The following is a 22138-nucleotide window of genomic DNA, read 5'->3' on the forward strand; positions in this document are numbered from 1 at the left end:
TGATTCCATAAGGCATCGATGCCGTAATCAGCACTTTGTATAGCATCTGTAAGATAAACCCAAAAATTAATGTCATGATACGCCTAAAAGAATATTGATACATATTTTATATGGATCAAAAAGTAAAAAATTGAATATCAAAAGTACAAATATCGGTACCGGTATTCTGTTGAAATCGATGTGGTACCAATGTTGATGTTGTTCCAACAAATTAGTTTTGTTCGCCACCGACACTTGCTATAGCTTATGATATAAAAGAGATACTCTATACTGCTACCAAAGTTGTTCGGATAGTATCGATTCAGTTTGTCATCGTAAAGAACAAAAAAAAACAAACAATAGTAATTGACTCGTTCAATTTTAAACAAAGCTTTTTTCGAAACGCAGATAAAAATTCTAAGCATGCCCTAACACTATATTTAGAGTTTAATAAATCATTAAACTATATTATTAGAATAAATGAAAAATGATAAACCGTGTTAATTTACAAACTATCGTATCTTAAAAATTATAGAATATAAACAATATATGATTAAAATGATTTATAATAATAAAATATTAAAAAAATATATAATAATACATAAATGTTAAATTACTGTTCATGAACACTTTTCTTTAATATGTATAATAATAATAATAGTTTCAAGGAAGCTCAGTACCAAGTTAGTATTGAGCAATGGTTAGTGCCAAGTTATTGTTAAACAATAGTAACTTAGCTCAACACTAAGTACAAACAATGTTAATAACCAAGCAGTGTCATATTTTTATTGAGACTTCCCACTGACGTAACAGATGACTGCAAGCAGATATAGCCATCATCTGATGTAATCTTTCATGATTATGATAGTTTGGTTCTTATATAAAAGAAATCATCTGGTCTTTTGAGAACATGATTTGATCAATTCGTTTTCACATAGATAAGCGTTTAAGTTTAAATTTATATCAATGTTTTGAGCCATCACCTCATAGAAATCATAAGATAATACATGACACAAACTCTCATTGATCTCTATATAAAGGCTTTTAACGTCGGTTTTATTTTGTAGAGATCACCGTATACATATTTTCACTAATATGGTATCGATCATCACATTTTGTTATTTGATTTATAAAGTTTAAAGAAATTAACATGTTTTATAAAAATTATATATATATAACTTGTCTAGTAATCGTTACGGATTCTTAATTAACATATTTCATTTTTCTTTAGTAATCTTGCGTAATGCGTATTGTATTTGACTTTATGGATCTTGTATGTAACTTTATTTATCTTGTAATTGACTATGGGCATTTTGTATCCAACTTTTGACGATTTTATAATTGACTTTGTCCAAATTGTATCCGACTTTAACTATATCTTGTATATTGATGTTTCATCTTATATTTTACAAGAATTTATTTTGTTCTAGAAAGATGAATATTCTATGATATTGATGTGTTAATAGTCATATACATGTCATATGACTTATGAGACGTTATATTATATAAGTTGCCACGATTATCGGGTTTTTTTTCTTTGGGTTTCAAGTTTTTCGGGTCGGGTTATTCAGATTTTTGTCTGGGAAAAATTGACCCGATACCGACCCATTTAAAGTTCGGGTAAGTCGGGTTTGGGTTAGTTCGGGTCAGATTGTTCGGTTTTCAGGTTTAGATGTAAAATGAAAATAAATGTTTTTTTTTTTACAAAATATCATCAAAATTCATATTCTTACTTTAAAAATATTATCAGAGTTCAAACATTATTTGACAATATGCTATTATAATATTAAAAAGTCACAAAACTTAATGGTCCATATATTAAAGACTCCAAACTCTAAAAGAAAAAAACAATAAATGTCCGAGTTTTTTTCCGGTTTCGTGTTTCAGGTTGTTCGGGTTTTTAGCCAGGAAAAAGTGACCCGATAATTGAACCATTTAAAGTTCGGGTTGGCCGGGTTCTGATTTCTCGGGTATTCGCTAATTCTGGTTCGGGTGACTTTAAATTCAGGTCGGGTTTCAGGATTTGAATAAAAAAAAAAAAAACAACCCTAGCCACGATCATGAACTTATTTGTTTTATATCACATAACTACACCAAGAATTCTTTTTTTTTTCTTCTTCTACGATATTCTAATTTTAGGTGAAAAGGGGGAATAAAGTGGTTGTATTATTATATGTTTGGTAAACTATAATTTAGGCCGATCATTCCATTTATTCTACAAGTGGGCTATTTCTTTTGCTCCATTTCTGATTGTTATTTAAATCAACTCACTATTTTTTTTGTTACTAGTCTAGTATTTTATTGGGAAAATCCTTCATTTATCGTAACTCTTCAAATTGTTTAAAAAATATTGGATATTTTATAGGTTTAGGGGGTGTTTGGAATTGTTTATTTTAGTGATTTATTAATTTATTGATTTTTTTAAAAGTTAAAAGGTGTTTGGATTGTGAGTATATGTGAGGGGAAAAGTGAATAAGTCACTCCCTTGTGAATTACTGACTTTTCCAAAAAGCTATAAGGAGTTTCCAAACTCAGGGGTTGTTTGGTAGCCTTTGAATGGTCATTAAGAGACTACATCTTAATGGAACCATTAAGAATTTTATCAATGAGAAGATAGAAGAATGTGACATGTGATAATTTACCATTCAGAGGTTACCTCTTAACCATTCAGACTCGATGTTACCTCTTATTCATTCAGAGGTTTTAAACCATTAAGAGGTAGCATCTGAATGGTCATTAAGAGGCTACCAAACAACCCCTCAATCTTAATGCAATGTTTTAAAAACCGGTTTATACTGGCCGGTTGAACTGGTTAAGCCAGATGCCGGAAGCTTGTCGGTACGAATCATACCGGTATACTGAGTGAATGGCAAAGAAGTTATACCATCGGTAAATTAGGTTTACTGGTTTAAACCGGTACCAGGTCAAAGGTTAAAATTTGGACTTTTAATCTTTTATAGGCCCAAAAAGGTGACGATTTACCGTCTTAGTAAAACCGAGCGCCAAAAAAGGCACCAATAATGAATTTTTGGATTATTTTTTATGGATTAACTTTTGAAATATTTTTTATTATGAAATGATATAGTTTTGGATTAGTTTTTTGAATAAAAATTGTATTTTATGGATTTATAGGGTTAATTTGTCAACCGGATTAAGCCGCCCGGTATAACCCAGTTGAACCATTTATGAGCCTAACCCGGTACGATTTTAAAACCGATTTTTAAAACATCGGTTTAATATTTGCCATACGAGATGTTTGTAAGGCTAAAGGGTGTGGTCATGACCCTTATGACCACCATGACCCTCCACATAGACGTCATGTCACCAACCTCTAATCCATCATCATAAATAAAGGGGATAGTGGTCATGACCTAAACCACTATCCCCTTTATTTTTTAATATATTTTTGTCTCAAAATCATTAAATAGGAGGGTCGTGCTAAACGTGGTTCAATCCACACGAACCACCATCAATTAAGGAGGGGATGGTATACCACTTAATAAATGGTCATGTATGGCAAATATTGTCCCAACAATTCGGCAAAACCATACACACATTCAATAAACAAGAGTAAAATCACATTGGATCTTTGATGATGAAGCATCGATTACCCTGAAAATCAACGGTTCATATGATAAAGTCTCCATGAAAAACCTACAATGAAGCCGAGATAATTCGATTACCTCGGTCTTCCATGGGGAACAACCTCGGTCAATCGGTTGGTTTTTGGGTTATGGCATGCCACATCATATTCCCATGTAAGTAACATATATCAAATATTTTGAGAATATCCGTTCGGTTCGGGTTGTATATGGTTCTACGGTTTCAGACTGGACCGAACTAACCCGAAAACCTGTATTTATAAATTTTGTAACCCAAAGATTCGACAAACTTTTTTATTCAGGCCAAAATCAGGTTGGTTCTCGGGTTTTGCTATCGGGCCGAATGCTACTCGGCCCTATATCTAGTACATTAATAATTCACAGAACTAAACAAAAAACCGACAATAGGTCACCCGCTTTGACACGTTAAACATCATATATGACCCGTTAATCATGATCACTTCTGAATAAATAAACGAGTAAAATGTCATTTCGTCCAAAAGGTTTGAAATATTGTCATTTTAATCTAGCTCGTTAACTCCATCCATTTTTCTCAGTTAAGTCAGGGGTATTTTCATCTTTTTTGTTAACTTAAATAACAATTTGGTCTTTTGAATACTTGTACATCATGCTAAATGCTTGTACATAAAGTGAAAATGACCAAATGGCCCTTTTAAGTTAACAAAAAAGACGAAAATACCCCTTACTTAACTTAACTGAGAAAAATAGATGGAGTTAACGAGCCGGATGAAAATAGCAAGATTTCAAACCTTATGGATCCAGATTCGAAAAACAATCATTTGGACAACAGTCACAAAACTAACCAAACCTTAGGGACGAAAATGACATTTTACTCCAAATAAACTTCCAAATAAACCACTGTCATTTTTGCAAGAATGAGTTACAACCATTTTCACTTGATATTTTCCAAATGTGCAGCAAGGTTATCTCTCATCTTTCTCCCAACAGGATCAACCTGCTTACACCATTGTTCAACATACCCTAAATCATGATGGCCCGACAACGAAACATCCGGTTTTACATAATCACCGCAATCTATGATTATATTATGAAGCAAACAACACACCACGATGATACTCGGAAGCTTCTTCTTATCGGGTCGCCACATAACCTTGTTAAGAATCCTCCAACTTCCTTTTAATTGCGAAAACGCCCTCACGGCAAGCGATCTCGCAGCTTCATGAACCGTATTCAAACCCGACACCTCATCAGTTTCACTGTAAGGCGTTATTAACCACGGAAGAAGCGGATAATTCGCCCCGCCTACGATAAATTCTCGAATCTCTGATTCGTTAGATAATGATATTGGATTTCCGTTTAACCGCTGACCCGATTCGCAAAGTTTGTAAAATCCCGAAAATTTTAGGAGTTTCGGGATCGTCATACCACCGGGCCAGCCCGTTACGATATCGAGAAATCTCGATTTGTCATCGACGATACCTTGTACCAACATACTGTAGTTCTTAACTTGATCGCACCAATCGTCTGATGTTTGAACGGCGGGTAGGGTCATAACGATGTGCGTAGCGTCAATCGCTCCGCAACAATTCGGTAAGTTAAACGTTTTTTCGAATTCCGATTTGATGCTTTGTAATTTATCGTGATCGGGCCATTTGAGGTGGTGTCTGCCGCGTTCTTCCATAGCTTCGATGAACCGCCAGGTAACTTGCGAAACGGTTGACTGACCGACGCCGAAAGACGCGCCTACGGAAACTTGTGATTCGCCGGATGCTAATCTTCTTAAAGCGATTGCGACTTGTTTTTCGACGCTGAGAAGTCTTCCTTCGATGTTGATGAGACCGGAAGGTGGACGGGATATCAGATCTTCTCGTACTAGAGAGCATATGTACTCGAACGTTTTCTTTGACACGCGGAAAAAGTATTTGAACCCTTCTTCTTCGTCTTCGGGCACCATTGAACCTGCAAAAGTTTGATTATGTAAAGATATTAGAGTACATAACCCCTAGCGTTTTGTTAATTCAAATGAGTTATGCAAAAGAATCAACACATTTTTATTGTATTAGTATATGAAAAGAGTCAACACATAGCGGTAGGGCTGCAAACGAACCAAACGTTCGGCGAATAGTTCGTGAACCGTTCGGCGGGAAGTTTGTTTGTGTTCATTCGTTTATTAAACAAACGAACACGAACAAGAAATTTCGTTCGTTTAGTTAAATGAACAAACGTGAACAGAGGTCGTGTTCGTTCGTTTATGTTCGTGAACGTTCGGTAACGTGTTCTTTTGTGTTCGATAGTTCATTAGTGTTTTTAGTTTTTATATTTATTTAAATACTTCAAAATTCCGACAAATTAAATATCTAATAAGTGTCAGTGTATTATATATTCTGTTCATGAACGATTCTTTGTGTTCGTTTGTTTCCATTTGTGTTCATGAACATAAGTTTGTGCTCATTTGTTTTCGTCAACGTTCGTTGCCTAAAATTAACAAACAAACACAAACGAACACGAACAAGTTCATTTCCTTAACAAACGAACACGAACATAAAATCTCGTTCGATAAGTGTTCGTGAACGATTCGCGAACACGTATAGTTCTTAACAAACGAACACGAACAAGGTCTTGTTCGTGTTCGTTCGGTTCGTTTGCAGCCCTACATTGCGGTTCAATTGCAGACTGTTAAACACTGATTTAAGTCAACACAATTTACTTGTATATGGAGACATCATAAATCATAATCTCAGAAGTCAATGAAAAATAAACCCTAAATCTGAAACGATGAAAATGTACATAGCGATTCAAATTCAACCTGTTAAGCATTGATTTCATATTAAGTTATTAACAAACAGATATCATATTATCATGCGTTCTCGACTTAAAATAAAATAAAATAATAATAATAATAATAATAATAATAATAATAATAATAATAATAATAATAATAATAATAATAATAATAATAATAATAATAATAATAATAATAATAATAATAATAATAATAATAAAAATAAAAATAAAATAAAATAAAAATAAAAATAATAATAATAATAATAATAATAATAATAATAATAATAATAATAATAATAATAATAATAATAATAATAATAATAATAATAATAATAATAATAATAATAATAATAATAATAATAATAATAATAATAATAATAATAATAATAATAATAATAATAATAATAATAATAAAATAAAAATAAAAATAAAATAAAAATAAAAATAAAAATAAAAATAAAAATAAAAATAATAATAATAATAATAATAATAATAATAATAATAATAATAATAATAATAATAATAATAATAATAATAATATAATAATAATAATAATAATAATAATAATAATAATAATAATAATAATAATAATAATAATAATAATAATAATAATAATAATAATAATAATAATAATAATAATAATAATAATAATAATAATAATAATAATAATAATAATAATAATAATAATAATAATAATAATAATAATAATAATAATAATAATAATAATAATAATAATAATAATAATAATAATAATAATAATAATAAATAATAATAATAATAATAATAATAATAATAATAATAATAATAATAATAATAATAATAATAATAAAATAAATAATAATAATAATAATAATAATAATAATAATAATAATAATAATAATAATAATAATAATAATAATAATAATAATAATAATAATAATAATAATAATAATAATAATAATAATAATAATAATAATAATAATAATAATAATAATAATAATATAATAATAATAATAATAATAATAATAATAATAATAATAATAATAATAATAATAATAATAATAATAATAATAATAATAATAATAATAATAATAATAATAATAATAATAATAATAATAATAATAATAATAATAATAATAATATATAATAATAATAATAATAATAATAATAATAATAATAATAATAATAATAATAATATAATAATAATAATAATAATAATAATAATAATAATAATAATAATAATAATAATAATAATAATAATAATAATAATAATAATAATAATAATAATAATAATAATAATAATAATAATAATAATAATAATAATAATAATAATAATAATAATAATAATAATAATATAATAATAATAATAATAATAATAATAATAATAATAATAATAATAATAATAATAATAATAATAATAATAATAATAATAATAATAATAATAATAATAATAATAATAATAATAATAATAATAATAATAATAATAATAATAATAATAATAATAATAATAATAATAATAATAATAATAATAATAATAATAATAATAATAATAATAATAATAATAATAATAATAATAATGCATTCTCAAATTCAGATTGTTAACTGACACGAAACATGCAAAAAAAATCAACAAATTTTACAACTTTAGATTGTTAACTGACATGACATATGCAAAAATTCAAGAAATTTAAGAATTTCAAATTATATATTATATTGACAGCATAATTTGTTTCCTAAGTGAAAGTCAGGGTAATTTGGTCTTCCACTCTTGCTAATTTCAGAGTGTTTTTATCTGGTAAGTGAATGATATTTGTTCATTTTGCTGCTATAAAGTGTACGATTATGTTATTTGTGAGTTTATTTAGCTATTTGTTAATCACTTAGGGGCTGTTTGTTTACCTCTTAATGAGGCTCTTAATCGTTCAGACCTCTTACTGGTTCAGCACTTAATGGTTCAGACTGTCTGTTTCGTGAGCAGATGTCTGACATTTGCTTCTGAATGGTTAAGTATTATACAGAGTCTGAAACTAGCAGGTTGGTTTGTTGAATGTGGATGGATACTACAACTCATTAGTGTTGTTCATTGATACAGCATTTTTTAAAAAGTTCAACAGCCCAAGTGCTCGCCACCAGGGCTGCAAACGGACCAAACGTTCGACAAACAGTTCGTGAACCGTTTGGCGGGAAATCGTTTATGTTCGTTTATTAAACAAACGAACACGAACAAGAAATTTCGTTTGTGAATGAACATGAAGAGAGGCCGTGTTCGTTCATTTATGTTCCTGAACGTTTGGTAATGTGTTCGTTTGTGTTCGATAGCTCGTCAGTGTTTTTATTCTTTATATTTTATTCTAATACTTCAAAATTCCAATAAATAAAACATCTAACAAGTGTCGGTGTATTAAATATTGTTTTCATGATCGTCTATTTGTGCTCATTTGTGTTCATTAACATTCGTTTTCGCTCATTGCCTAAAGTTAACAAACAAACACAAACAAGTTCATTTTCTTAACAAATGAACACGGACATAAAATCTCGTTTGGTAAGTGTTCATGAACAGTTCATAACACATGTATTTCTTAACAAACGAACACAAACAAGGTCCTACTCGCCACATCATCGTGTCGGCACCAACTATTAAGGTTTTGGTTAGAAAACCGAAGGTAATTAAGTCCCATAACATCACAAACTAAAAAAAATCAAACAGCAGAAACCCTAAATCCAAAGAGACAAAACAATATATAAAAAATTTAGAAAAAAAAACAGTCAATCGTGATATGGGTTGAATTTGAAACACTTAGCAATGATTCAACATTCAGAAACAAAAACCCTAAGAAAATTGAAGGAAAAAGGTACCAGGAAGCGGTGGGTTTTTATCCCAAAACGAAATCCACCACTCTGAATCGACGCCTCTGTTGTCGCTGCCACTCACTGCCGCTGCTGGGTTTGAACTCGATGATATCTTCTTCTTCTTCTTTTTCAGTTTCATCTTGGAATCTTTTTTCAGTTTCATCTTTTTGGGTGTGAGTTCGTGCTTCGATTTCTTTGGGGCCATTTGGGGATGGAGTTTGTTGTGTTACTGATCCAGATTTGTACAGATTGTAGTGAGAATTTGGGGGTACGAACACCGCTTGATTGATTTTGTTTGAAAACTTGGAATAGAGTTTAAGAAGATCGAGTTTACACCCGACCCAGGTGCATCTTGTACACGACCCTATGTAAATGTGGGCCTTGCAAGACGGCGGGTCGACTTGGGTAAACGGGTGAATATACAAGCGGTGTTTGGTTCGCATGAATTCAATGGAATTTAAGGTAGGGTAAACGGGTGAATATACAAGCAGTGTTTGGTTCGCAGGAATTCAATGGAATTTAAGGTTTTGGAATTTGAATTTCCTAAAATATTTGGTTCACATAATTTGATAGAACTAGAATCCCAATTTCAATCTTAATGTATTTAGTTGACAATGGAATTGAAATTGGAATTAGACATTAATTCCTTCAAATTACTTTAAATAAAGGAATTCAAAATCATTCGAAGAAATTAAAGTAAATTCATTGGAATCTTCGACCATTTTGACCCGCACCGTTTCAACTCATACCGTTTCGATCTGAACCGTTTCGATCCGAACCGTTTCAACCCATACCGTTTCAACCCGTACCGTTTCGAATCGAACCGTTTCAACGCGAACCGTTTCGACTGGTACCCTCTAAAATATACATATTTTTTATATGAAAATTCCTACACTTTTGAGTAAGGTCATTTTTATTGAATTCTACTCATAATTAGTTCACATATAAACTTTGTTGATGTTAATGAAAATGGGCTAAAATGATAAATTTATACTAAAAAGGTAATAAATGCAATAAAGTTTGTCTTAAACATAGTGTTGATCACAACAATGTAATCGATGAATAGGAAAAAAAAATGGGAGTTAAGATCATTAAATGTGTTTATGATTATTAAATGATTTAACTAGATTATATTGTTTTGACATGTGTGTTTACAGGTGAAGGTGAAGTTAAAAAGGGTTAGAGTTTCGACCTTATAAATCAAACTCATTTATAGTGGAGCATATGAAAAAAAAAAAATAAAAAGAATACATATTCACACATGCATGAGTCACGAGAATAGGGGTATAGAATTATTATTTTGCTTTTGGGCTTTCTGAAACAAGAGTGATGGGATTACAAAAGGAAAAACCCTATTGGGTATTATATTTACATTGAGGGGGAGGATTATTTCTTTGGATGGAAGACTATATATTTCGAACATGGGCTGCCCAAAAGAATTGAAGGAAATTAGTGAATGGGCCAGAGGTCTAAAAAGATGAAAGGAATTGAGCTATTATATTATACATATTATTTGTAAGTGGCCATGAACAGTAATTGAAAATTTTTGAGAATTTGTTTTTTAGTAGTTTTATATTTATTACTTAATTAATAGTGATTGTTTTATTAATATTATTTTTATTTTTAATATATGTACTGTATTGTACATATGATTTCTAAGGGGCCATGAACAGTAATTGAAATTTTTAGAATTTGTTTTTTAGTAGTTTTATATTTATTAGTTAATTTATTAGTATTTGTTTTATAAAATACTAATTTGTTTTTTAGTTAATTTATTAGTATTTGTACCAAAAATTATAAACAAACATTGTACCGGCACCAATGTTGTTTGAACGATGGTTCAGACTGTCACGCTAATAGTACCGATATTCATTTATCGTCACATATATAGTTGTATAAATGAAAGTTTTTGAAACCTAAAACCATAAAAATGAATCTAGGTACCGATACCGATGTTCCATGTGGTAGCGATACAACGTCAGCTTATTGAAAGAGAAAACAATAAAATAAATATCGGTACCAAAACCATTGTTGTACATCCGGTTCAGTGCGATAGCGGTACGATATCCGTTATCAAACATGACACCATAACAATGAATACATACCAGTATTGATGTTGTTCAGTTCAGTTTCGTACGGTATGGCAGTGATACGGTGTCAGGTTCTCCAAAGCAAAAACAAAAAATAAATACAGGTATCAGGTATCGATGTAAATGTTGTTCAATCGGTTTGGTATGATAGCAGCATTGTGTTCGTTTTCAATAAAAATCTATATTGCATTGTTGAAAAAATAAGCAAGTGCGCAAACGAATCAAACCAATATAAAATGAACAACATCAATATTGGTATCGATATTTGTTTTTATTGTTTTCGATCGATTAAAGATTTTCTCTTTGGATTACAATAACAAGTGTCTATACTATAATGAACCAGACTAATACCAACTGATTTCCGCCGCGAAGCGCGGAAGAATATAACTAGTTAATATGAAATACATCAGTGGAGAATCCCTATATTTTTCGAAGGGAGCCCTATTTTGTTGATTTAATATATTCGAAAGACAAAAGGAGCAAGGGGGTTCTACGGCATGACAAAAGATCAAATATAAATAATTTTAACATCTATACCTATAATAAAAGAAAACGAATTAGGGACACGTGTCCTCACGATATTTACTTTCACATATCTTTTGCCTCTCAAACAATATATGACCCGAATGCAATTTCTCGCGGGCCTAAACCGATCCACCAACAATTTTGTGGATCCTATAAATCTATTATAAGGCGTTGCACTTATAGTTGAAACCCTACTTTTCCATCGCAATCCTGCCCCCAATTGTATTCTCGACAAGATCTTAAACAAGTTATATGTCAATTGTAAACCCTACATCTCAACTCTTCAGATATTGGATTCATCTCAACCAGCCTTTTACAATCAGCGATTGTTCATTGTTTTAAGTCTTTTTCTAAAGTTTCTTTCACTCCGAAGACGAAGACGAACAAATTTCCTCTATGTGATGTTCTTAATGATTAAAGATGATATACATTTGATGCGGTTGATGTTTTGTGGGAATATTGGAATGTTTACAAATCTGGTTAGTCAACACGGATAGAATTCATAATTCTTTTGTTGATGATGATGCATGTACACGATTTGTTTTGGGATTAGGTCTTCATTTTTACAGTAATTCTTTCATACAACATCACTTCAAATATTTTAGTTTCTGATTAGCTAATTAATTGATATTTGATCTATGATATCTTGATATACTGCAGATTTTATCCACTGAGCAGGAGTCTTTTGCATTCTCAAAATAAAGGTGTTTGTTTCTTTTCTCCTTCATCTTGCTTAATAAAGGTGTTTGTTTCTTTTCTCATTCATCTTGCTTAATTTGATGTCTTATTTTATTTGGAAGAGAATGAATCGCAATATCACTCACAGAAGATTAGATCGATTAAAAAGGTAATTCTTTGTTCCACAACCCTTAGTTTTGGTACTGCAAATCTTTGTTATTTGTTTGTAACTTACACTTATCAAAAGGAAAGCATTTTGTTTGTTTTCGCTTTTTTAACATATCACATCTTTTTATATGGTTTTTTTACTAATGCGTGATTTAATTTATATCAGGGTGTTCTTGAGTTCGGAGGGTTCATGTGGAATCTGTATTCATGGGTCATGGAGGCTACTGATCATGGTTATGAAGGGGTATCTTTTGGGAAGAAATTGAAAGACAAACAAATTGAAGAATGGAAAGGGTACGCATCATTTTTTTTAGAATATAGGTCAACTTAGTCAATTTGAAATAAGTACATAAATGACTATGATATGTTATATTATATCCATGACAAGCTCATAGAGAAAAAAGTAAAGCGATATCCTTGCCATATAGGTGCTAGAAGACTTGGGCGTATATATGTTCTCGAAGACTTCTTAAGAATGCTCGATAACCAGGTAAAATATACCAAAACTTAACCTTTATATTTAGAAATACAATTGATTGTATTATTTTTATTGGGTCGATGCATGCTTTTGTACAATTAAATGGCTTAAAGAAAAGGGGTCGAATTTGTCCCACAATGTATTTTTAGCGTATAAAACCTTTTGAATCACTTCACCAAAGAATGTAAGTGATAAAGCAAACATTGTACTTTTGTAATTTATTAATTTTATTTGATTGATAAACGTAGAAGCATTGGACAAAAACTGAACCATCTTGATTTAGACCAAAGTTTCTTTTTTTACCCATTACCCCTCTACAGCATATTCTCATCATCAATGTATATAAATGCAAATTGAGAAGATTAATCTTTTCATATTGGAGCAACAAGGGCTCCTTGAACGCATGTAAGATATTGGGAAACAACAAAGACGCTCTTCAAGAGGAACTAAATTTTACAAAAATATTTGTTTCATGAGAAGCCTATAGAGAAGCTGGAAGAGACTGTTAAAGCTCTAATTAATTGTTTAGATTAATGCCATAGTTTAAGGTAGATTTGCTTTTGTTAATTATTTCGATTAATGCCATAGTTTAATGTATAGGTGTTTGAATTATAGTTGTAATATTTCTTTTTTCATTATTTAATTTCATTCATGTTTCTTTTATCTAAATATGTAAGTTAAATTGTTTAACCCGTGTAACACACGGGGTTCTAACCTAGTACTAAATATACAAATTGAAGGAAAACTCAAAAAGACAAGGTGACATTTTTGTAATTACCACCAACTATCAAAGTTACTATACAAATGTGAACTCAACCAAAAATACCTAAAAAACACACAAAAAAAAAAATTAACATTTTTTATTAAAAAATCGCTATATTTCGTTAGCAAAAAAAAATTTTAAAAAATAAAATAAAATAATTTGTGTGTTTTTTTTATTTTTTTTAGTTTTTTTTAGGTTTTTTGGGGGTTTAGTTTTTAGCATTTTAGCTTGGGTGGGGGGGGGGGGGGTAGGTTTTTTTTTATTTATTTTTTTTTTTTTGGGGGGGGGGGAGGGGTTAGGTTTTTTTTAGGTATATTTATAGAGTAACTTTGATAGTTATTGATAATTACAAAAATGTCACCTTGTCTTTTTGAGTTTTCCTTCAATTTGTATGTTTAGTATGTTAAGATTATTTGTACAAGAACTTTACCCCTACGGCAATAAGATACGAAAAAAAAAAGACGGCAGCAAAGAAAAAAGAGGAAGTTAGGACAATTCGACGGCTGAAAGGAAAACATCAGTTTGACGATTATAAATTAAAGTTCATTGCTTTTATTCGGGTTAGACTTGTTTTATTATTTTTCGATTTATTCGAACGCGGTACATTGAACATGTTTTCTGAATTAGTAGACTTTAAATTTATTTCTGATTATGAGTAGCTAAATTTTTTATGGTTGCGTAGGCTTGATGAACTAGATGATTGATTAATTGATTAACTTTTGGTTTTAAATGAATGTGATGATTTACATGTTATCATTTTTTAACCCGATTCTAAATATTTGTGTGTTGGTTTTGATTAGTTTAGTAATTTATTTGTTGGTTCCATTGCTCTAGATACTTAGAAATATACTTTAGAGTCGGGAGTCAGTCTAGGTTGTAATCTTTCGGTCTAGACCTTGAAAGTGAGAAATCTAATTCAAGTTTAATAATTATTAAAACCAATTAATTAAAATGTGCAATCTTTTCTAGAGGTGAGAAATCTAATCTAGAATTACTAGGTTATTAGCTGGGCGTTGTTTGGCAGTTTGGGTGGCCGATAACTCGGGTTCATCTGTTTATTCGCGTCTAGAGTTTCCTAGGGTCTCGGTGTTCTTAGTTATTTCTGCTTCATAATTTGAGGGTTTTAGTAAATAAATTACTTTATACCTGATAGTTGTGGGACTTGGTGGTCGATAACTCGAGTCAGTCCATTTTAGCATTTCATCACTTGTCATACTGTCAAGTTCTGTTTACCTTCCAGGGGTTTATCGGGTTAGGCAGAGTCTTCATTCAGAACCAAGGTTAGGATTTTATTCATGAGTCTAGGGATTCTTGCCTAGGTAACCTATTTTTCTCATATTTGAGTTTCAGTCCAGTCTTTAGTTGTCTGCGCTTGCTGCTGTTTGATCGTCTATTTAATTAAATTGCTTTTTAGTTTAAGAATATTTTTCTCAAAACAAAACCAAATTATTAGGCTAGGGGTCGATAGAGGTTTATTATCAAGAGTCGCTAGATTGTGTCCACGGTTCGATACTCGGACTTACTTGTTTTACTACTTACGACCGGTACACTTGCCGGTAGTGTGTGGTTTACGAGTTTTTCCAATTTTTAAAACTTGTTGAATTTAATTAATACATATTTCACACATCATCGACCCATACCGTTTAGAATCGAAACGTTTCGACCCGAACCGTTTCGACGCGAACTGTTTTGACCCGTACCGTTTCGACCCAAACAGTTTCGAATCGAACTGTTTCGACGCGAACCATTTCGACCCGTACTGTTTCGACCTGTACCGTTTCGACTCAAACCGTTTCGAGTCGAACTGTTTCGACGCGAACCGTTTCGACCCGAACGGGTGGTTGTGGGTGCCGGGGTGATGGATTCCGATTCATTTGACAACCAAACACAACAAAAATGAAATTGAGATTCCAATTCCAATTGGAATGTTTAAATTCCAAACCCAATTCCTTCAAATTCTAATTCCTATACAAATTCCAATTTCAATTCCAAATCATTCCGCCAAGTGTTCCAATTTGGTTTGGTTCAGAAAGGGTTATGCTCGAATAGGTTTGTATTAGAATGGGTCTAGTCACAATAGATTCTGTCAAATTGAAAGTTCTTGCCAACCCCCCACAACCACTAATTCCATATTAGCAGCCAATAGAGAACCAACAACAGCAGGCATGCGTGCATACACATACACATGTATTATGAAATTAGCACCATAGATTATAAGACTTAAACCCAATCAAATATGGGTTATAAAACTGATAACAACGACAACAATACTAATAATAATACAAATTAGGATTTGGATCTTTAAGATCTCCGAAATTTGGGGAAGAGCGACAGCATATAAAAGAAGCACAACTTGCGGCTAGTTCTGAACACGGGTAATTACATGTAGGTTTCTTTTTACCTCATTGTCACCTATACGACTTGTGAGCATGCTGAATCAAATTTACTCACAATCGTCTCACTCTCGGTAACTGATTATATATCGCAATCAATGTAGATGTTTGTACAATAATGGTCAAACTTCATCAAAACAGGTGATTGCATAAGCTCAACGAAACAAAATGGCTTGTGTGATTGTGCAATCGAGAATATGGCCAGACTCGCAATGTTGAATATTAGGGTTCCCCGCTAGAAATCGAAAGAGAGATTAATAGAAAGTTTGATGAGATCAACGAACAATAACGAAGATTTCAAGTTGCGATTGTAACTTACATGAAGTTGTGAGATTCACTTCAGTGGAATCCATGTGGAAGATGTATGGAAACATTTATTAGCTGCCTATGTGACTCATAAAGTCCTTTAGCTATGGTCATCTTGACCCATTCAATGCTTTAGCTCCACCCATCTTGACCCGTCCACATATTTTGCATTCCTTACTTCACTCATAAAGACTCGATACAATATACTTAATAATCAAACTTGTAACAAAATGACATATTTCCAAAAACTTAATAACCAAAAACTAAATTACATATTTCCCCTTCTTGTAACAAAATGACATAATACCCTTTCAAAAATAAAAAAATACCATGACCTTTCATTCCCTTCTCTCCCACGAGGCAACGACGTACAATTCCTATTTAGCTTTTAGGAAGGAAAAATATGTAATTTAATTTTTGGCCGGGGTAATTATGTAATTTATGAAGTTTGTAGGGGGTATATGTAATTGCCCCTATAATAAAGACCCATTATGACCCCAAATTTGACAATTAGGTCACTTTTGCCAAATCTATCAGTAAATGCATAATTATTATATTTCTCTCTATTACTATGTTTAAGAATATTACCATCACATATAAGTGATTATTATGCATTACTTAAAACTAACTTTCTATTAAACGCGTCATTTGTGTTGTAATAACCAAGTATTTTCACAAATGCAATGATTTATGTATGTAACACCCGGTCTTATTATTCAAGGTTTAACGTAAATTTTACGTAAAACAATCATGTAATTAAGATTACATAAACATTTGGAAATACGGGTTTATTAAAACTTTTATAAATCATAAGTTATTCTACATAACGTGATCGAATTCGTTGTTTAAAAAATTACAACGTAGCAAAGTGCGGAAGCGTGTATCATTATCGTGTTCGGTTCTTCGCTGAGCTTGATCGTCTTCCGGCGTCCAAGGTGTACCTACATTTCATAAACATGAAATGCTTTAGTCATACGGGGTTTAAATCATGTCCGAACGATGTCCGGGAAACAATTGATTTTCAAATGAAAACAAAATATAAAAAGAAATAATCTCCACCGTAATTTACGGTGGGACCGTAAATTACGGTGGCCCCATGGGTTTCTATTCTTCTACCGTACAACAGACAATTAGCACCGTAACCAATTCATCTCCACCGTAATTTACGGTGGGACCGTAAATTACGGTGGACTCTGCATCCAGCTTCTCTATTTTTGCCGTTATTCGACACGAAAACTTTCGTATCTTTCAAACCGCTTATCCGTTTGATCTACCGTTTCTTCCTACATGATTGTAATTTAATCTTCCATCATATGGAGTTAAAATCCAACATCCGAATTAATAAAATTTAAGACTTTTAAGTCTTCGGCTTATTACTCTTTTACCAAAATTTTGACCCGTTTATACGTTTATCAAACAAACATACTTGTTTAACCTTTATATCACGTACACTACTTCAAATTAAGGTTATTTACCATATTAGGTTATAATCACAGGTTTATTACACAATTTAAACCCGTTTTCACTCGTATGCTTATTTTGACCCGTAATCCCTCTTTTAACCTATGATTTTATTTGAAAAGTCATTAAGCTTTCCAAATACAATGTTCCTTACCTAAAACATTTGGTTTACTTATCAAGTAACCAAATATTCACCTTGACTACTTTTAACACTCTTTGAACCACATGTTCTAAATGAGGGTTACCCTTTTTCACATACCTGGCGCAGATCAATATATTGACCCGTTTTTAATACCTTGCTTTTATAACCGCTAATTCATAGCGTTGCTAATACCCATTTGACATTTACACCTGAAATAATATAACTCGACAAAAATCATTAGTCGTTATTGTCAAAGGGTGATATCTTCACCTTTTAACCCATTTGGTCTAAGTGACCGAATATGTTGACGAGATGATATTTATTACCATCTCATCTACATGACTCGCTCCGGTTTACATCGTGCGGTCATTTCACTTATTAATCATTTCTTAACACTTTTTAGCCTATCATGGTTTATGTTTTACTGTGTCTTTCAAAACCAATAGTTATGGTCAACGCATGACCAATTTACCGATTTAACTCCTTTTAACCATCCACATGGTTTCTTGTCATGATTGACTACTTTGTTCCGTACGTTTACACGCCGGAACATCATACCTCAATTAAGTATTTATCTCATTCATAACTAATACGATAAGAGAATATCCTAACATATAAGACTAGTGTAAGCTATACTTACCTTGCATCCATGCCACGCCTTTCTTTCCGTACGCTCCGTTTGACCCGCTTCATCCACAAGCTTCCACCTAGCTTGTTAGGCGTCAAACTATCATCATTCACAAGGTGGTTAGATTAGTCATTAACAAATACGACTATTCCACCTTACGTATTTTCTATGTCGAAATCATTATTCGACTTCGTCATTAGTAAATTTTAACTTTCTACTAGTTAACTACCTCTAATCATATGATACGTGTAATTAACTAAAATCTACATTATGATTAGATTCCGTATTATCACGTATCACCCCTAATTAAATAAATTAGGAAATTACGTGTTTCATTCATAGTTTCAACATATGAACTTTGTGGGCATAATTTATAACATCAAAAATCAAGTTTCATATCACTGAAAATAGGCTGTTTTTGGTGACCTGTTTAACATGTTTACAAGTCTTCAAAAATTATGATTTTTTTGTGTGGCGTACCCCTCGGAGGGTTCGAACTTGTGTTAAAATTTAAAGATCTAACTCTTTACCAAGAATTCGTAAAAATTCATTTACTAAGCTGCAAATCAGATTCGTCACTTCTGACTGCAGCTTACGGAAAAATTCATTAAAAATTCCTCGTTTATCCGATTGACGAAATTCCAATTGGCAATTCTTCTAATCACTTAATACTTTCTACAGTAAGAATTTGAGATCATAACTCAACTCAATTCCTAAATTGAGTTATGACATTCGTAATGGGCTGCAGATTCTGCCAGAAAACGCAGCTTGAATCTTTGATACGGAAAAATTCATAAAACGCTCAATTTTCGTCGAAAAAATGCGATTCCAGTGGGGTTTTAAAGATATTTCCTGGAATTACATTTTAGGCTCAAGAAACACATGTTTTTACCAGGTTTTATCCAGGTTACAGCCAATACAAGTTGGCTGTAAATTCTGATCAAGAACCGTTTGAATTCAGCTTTCAAATTAAGCATGTTCTTGATATCATAACACTAATTTTTAGGAATCAAAACCCTAAAAACATCTCATACATGAATTTAGAATCAACAAAAATCTAAATTTACTTGATCTAGGCATGATTTCAATAAATTCTTGTCTAGGGTTTACTCCTAAACACTATTTCACTTCAATATCATCCATACCACAATCATGCAACATAAATTTCGAATTTCTTATGCACATCAAGAATTCTCAACTTCATAAATATCAAAAATTCGACATACCTTCCGATCCCCTTAGCTTGGTGATCACGATTTTAGTTAAAGCCCTAATTTCTTTGCTCGATTTCTCCTTGATTTTGCTGGATTTCATGTGCTTTAGGGTTTTGAAAGAACCCCCTGTTCTTCTGATCGTTCCTGCGCACACACACACACTTACCAAGTGTGTGTTGTGTTTTATTTTTAGTTTTAATAAATAAGTTTCCTCCATTTGGCACTATTAGCCCCTCATGTTTTGTTTTTATAAAAGGTTTAACTATTTCTAGTTTCCTTTATTGTTCTAACTACACATAATTAACTAGGTTAATATTCCTAGTCACTTAGTGGGTTCGGGATGTCATAACCCGTTTTATTTTAAGTCCCGTTAACTCGAGCGTTCTATATACTTTGTTTTCTCAAAGTATTTATCCTCTTTTTTAATTAACATCAAGTTTATTTATTTAAATCCTAATATTTACCGGGTTAATTTTGACTATTAACAGTATTTTACCCGTCTTTACTATTAACGTGGTTTGATTACCAAACCCGTTTTGGGGTGTTACAAGTCTACCCCCCTTAAAGAGGTTTCGTCCCCGAAACCTTTCTTACGTAGTTCTTTTAGGTTTGACTCTACTGACATAGTTTCGACAACCACTTGAGCATTGCTCGTAATTAACAACCTTACCAGAAAAGTAAGGCAGTGTGCTTTTGGTTTTAAGGCATATGACATATGTGCCTTTCACGTGTAAGGCCTCATAGGCCGTTACTTTCAGTGTGTATTTCTTATTTTAGTCACTTATATGACCGAGTTATCATCTAATCACTCGGTTGTATTTATTTTCAACATGTTTGCTTCAATCTAATCTTATTTCAACAGGCGCTTGTATAAGTCGTAACACTATTCCGACTTTAGAAAGGTTTTACCGGCTAGCCAGATTAGTCGCCGTCACCTTATTCCCGTCTTTCGGGTACATCTATTGCCGATCCGGCCTTTCACATGTTTTTCTGATTTTTCATATCTCGTAACTTACGTTTCGACTTGATTGTATTCTATATCATTTTCTATATTTCTTTTCTTGTCTGTGGGCGTGTCATGTCACTTTTAAGTCTAATTCGACTTTTCTTTGTCATGCTTCTTCTTTTTGAATGTATCATCCCGCACCCATCGGTGTTAAGACCCACATTCTTTGATTTATTCCTTTCCGAATTCGTCTCATAGTATTCATACGTGTTAAAATGTTGTTTCTTACCAAAAATTGAATTTTTAGTTTAACGTTTTCTTTTTTTTAGCTCATGTCAATTCCAAGGAATTTACGTCCAAGGATTTATCCCCTTCCGTTGTCATTTCGGTAATGACTTCACACACTTTTATGACATAGCACAATTTAAATAATTGTGAACTCTTTTGTCATTTTTTTTTGCCCGTTTAAATGTTTTAGTGAAATTTTTCACTTTTGTCAACCAGACCCTTTACAATCTCTTCGCTTTTAACCCATTTAATTAACTTAGCGAAACATATCGCTTTTATACTAACTTTGTCTCTCGTTATTATTTTACGCGGGGAGTTAACCAGTTTCCTTGTTTCATTCTATTGACCCGTTAAGAAACATATTTGCATTTTCCGGGTTCGAGTGTAAGTATCACTCCTTCCCAATGTTTGTCTAAATCGTTTTACATGCTTGATGTTTTCTGGGTTCGAGTGTGAGTACACTCCCTCCCAATACTTGATGTTTCTGGGTTCGAGTGTGAGTACACTCCCTCCCAATACTTGATGTTTTCTGGGTTCGAGTGTGAGTACACTCCCTCCCAATACTTGATGTTTTCTGGGTTCGAGTGTAAGTACACTCCCTCCCAATACTTGATGTTTTCTGGGTTCGAGTGTAAGTACACTCCTTCCCAATACTTGATGTTTTCTGGGTTCGAGTGTAAGTGCACTCCCTCCCAATACTTGATGTTTTCTGGGTTCGAGTGTAAGTACACTCCCTCCCAATACTTGTCTGAATCATTTTACATGCTTGTTTGTCCCTTCCCTCGGGCTCATTATCCTAATGTAATACGCTTCCGTCACTCGGTTGTGCGTTTACATTATTATCAAATATCTTACTCATTTGATTCATTTGGGTACTTTTAA

General features: G+C 31.8%; 1 protein-coding gene and 1 long non-coding RNA gene across 2 annotated transcripts; both read right to left on the reverse strand.

Moving 5' to 3' along the window:
- Positions 1–4429: 4429 nt before the first annotated feature.
- Positions 4430–9558, reverse strand: LOC118487347 (protein ANTAGONIST OF LIKE HETEROCHROMATIN PROTEIN 1-like). The gene is made up of 2 exons (XM_035984118.1): positions 9183–9558; positions 4430–5522 (listed from the first exon to the last, which is right to left on the reverse strand). The coding sequence occupies exons 1-2, from the start codon at positions 9379–9381 to the stop codon at positions 4495–4497; spliced, it is 1227 nt and encodes a 408-aa protein (XP_035840011.1). The 5' UTR covers positions 9382–9558; the 3' UTR covers positions 4430–4494.
- Positions 9559–17291: 7733 nt separating this feature from the next.
- On the reverse strand, positions 17292–20394 carry LOC118487349. Its single transcript, XR_004881462.1, has 3 exons — positions 20035–20394; positions 18821–18907; positions 17292–18389 (listed from the first exon to the last, which is right to left on the reverse strand). It is a non-coding gene; the product is annotated as an uncharacterized LOC118487349 (long non-coding RNA).
- Positions 20395–22138: the final 1744 nt, after the last annotated feature.

Source organism: Helianthus annuus, chromosome 15 (assembly GCF_002127325.2).
Source record: "Helianthus annuus cultivar XRQ/B chromosome 15, HanXRQr2.0-SUNRISE, whole genome shotgun sequence".
Lineage (NCBI taxonomy): Eukaryota > Viridiplantae > Streptophyta > Magnoliopsida > Asterales > Asteraceae > Helianthus > Helianthus annuus.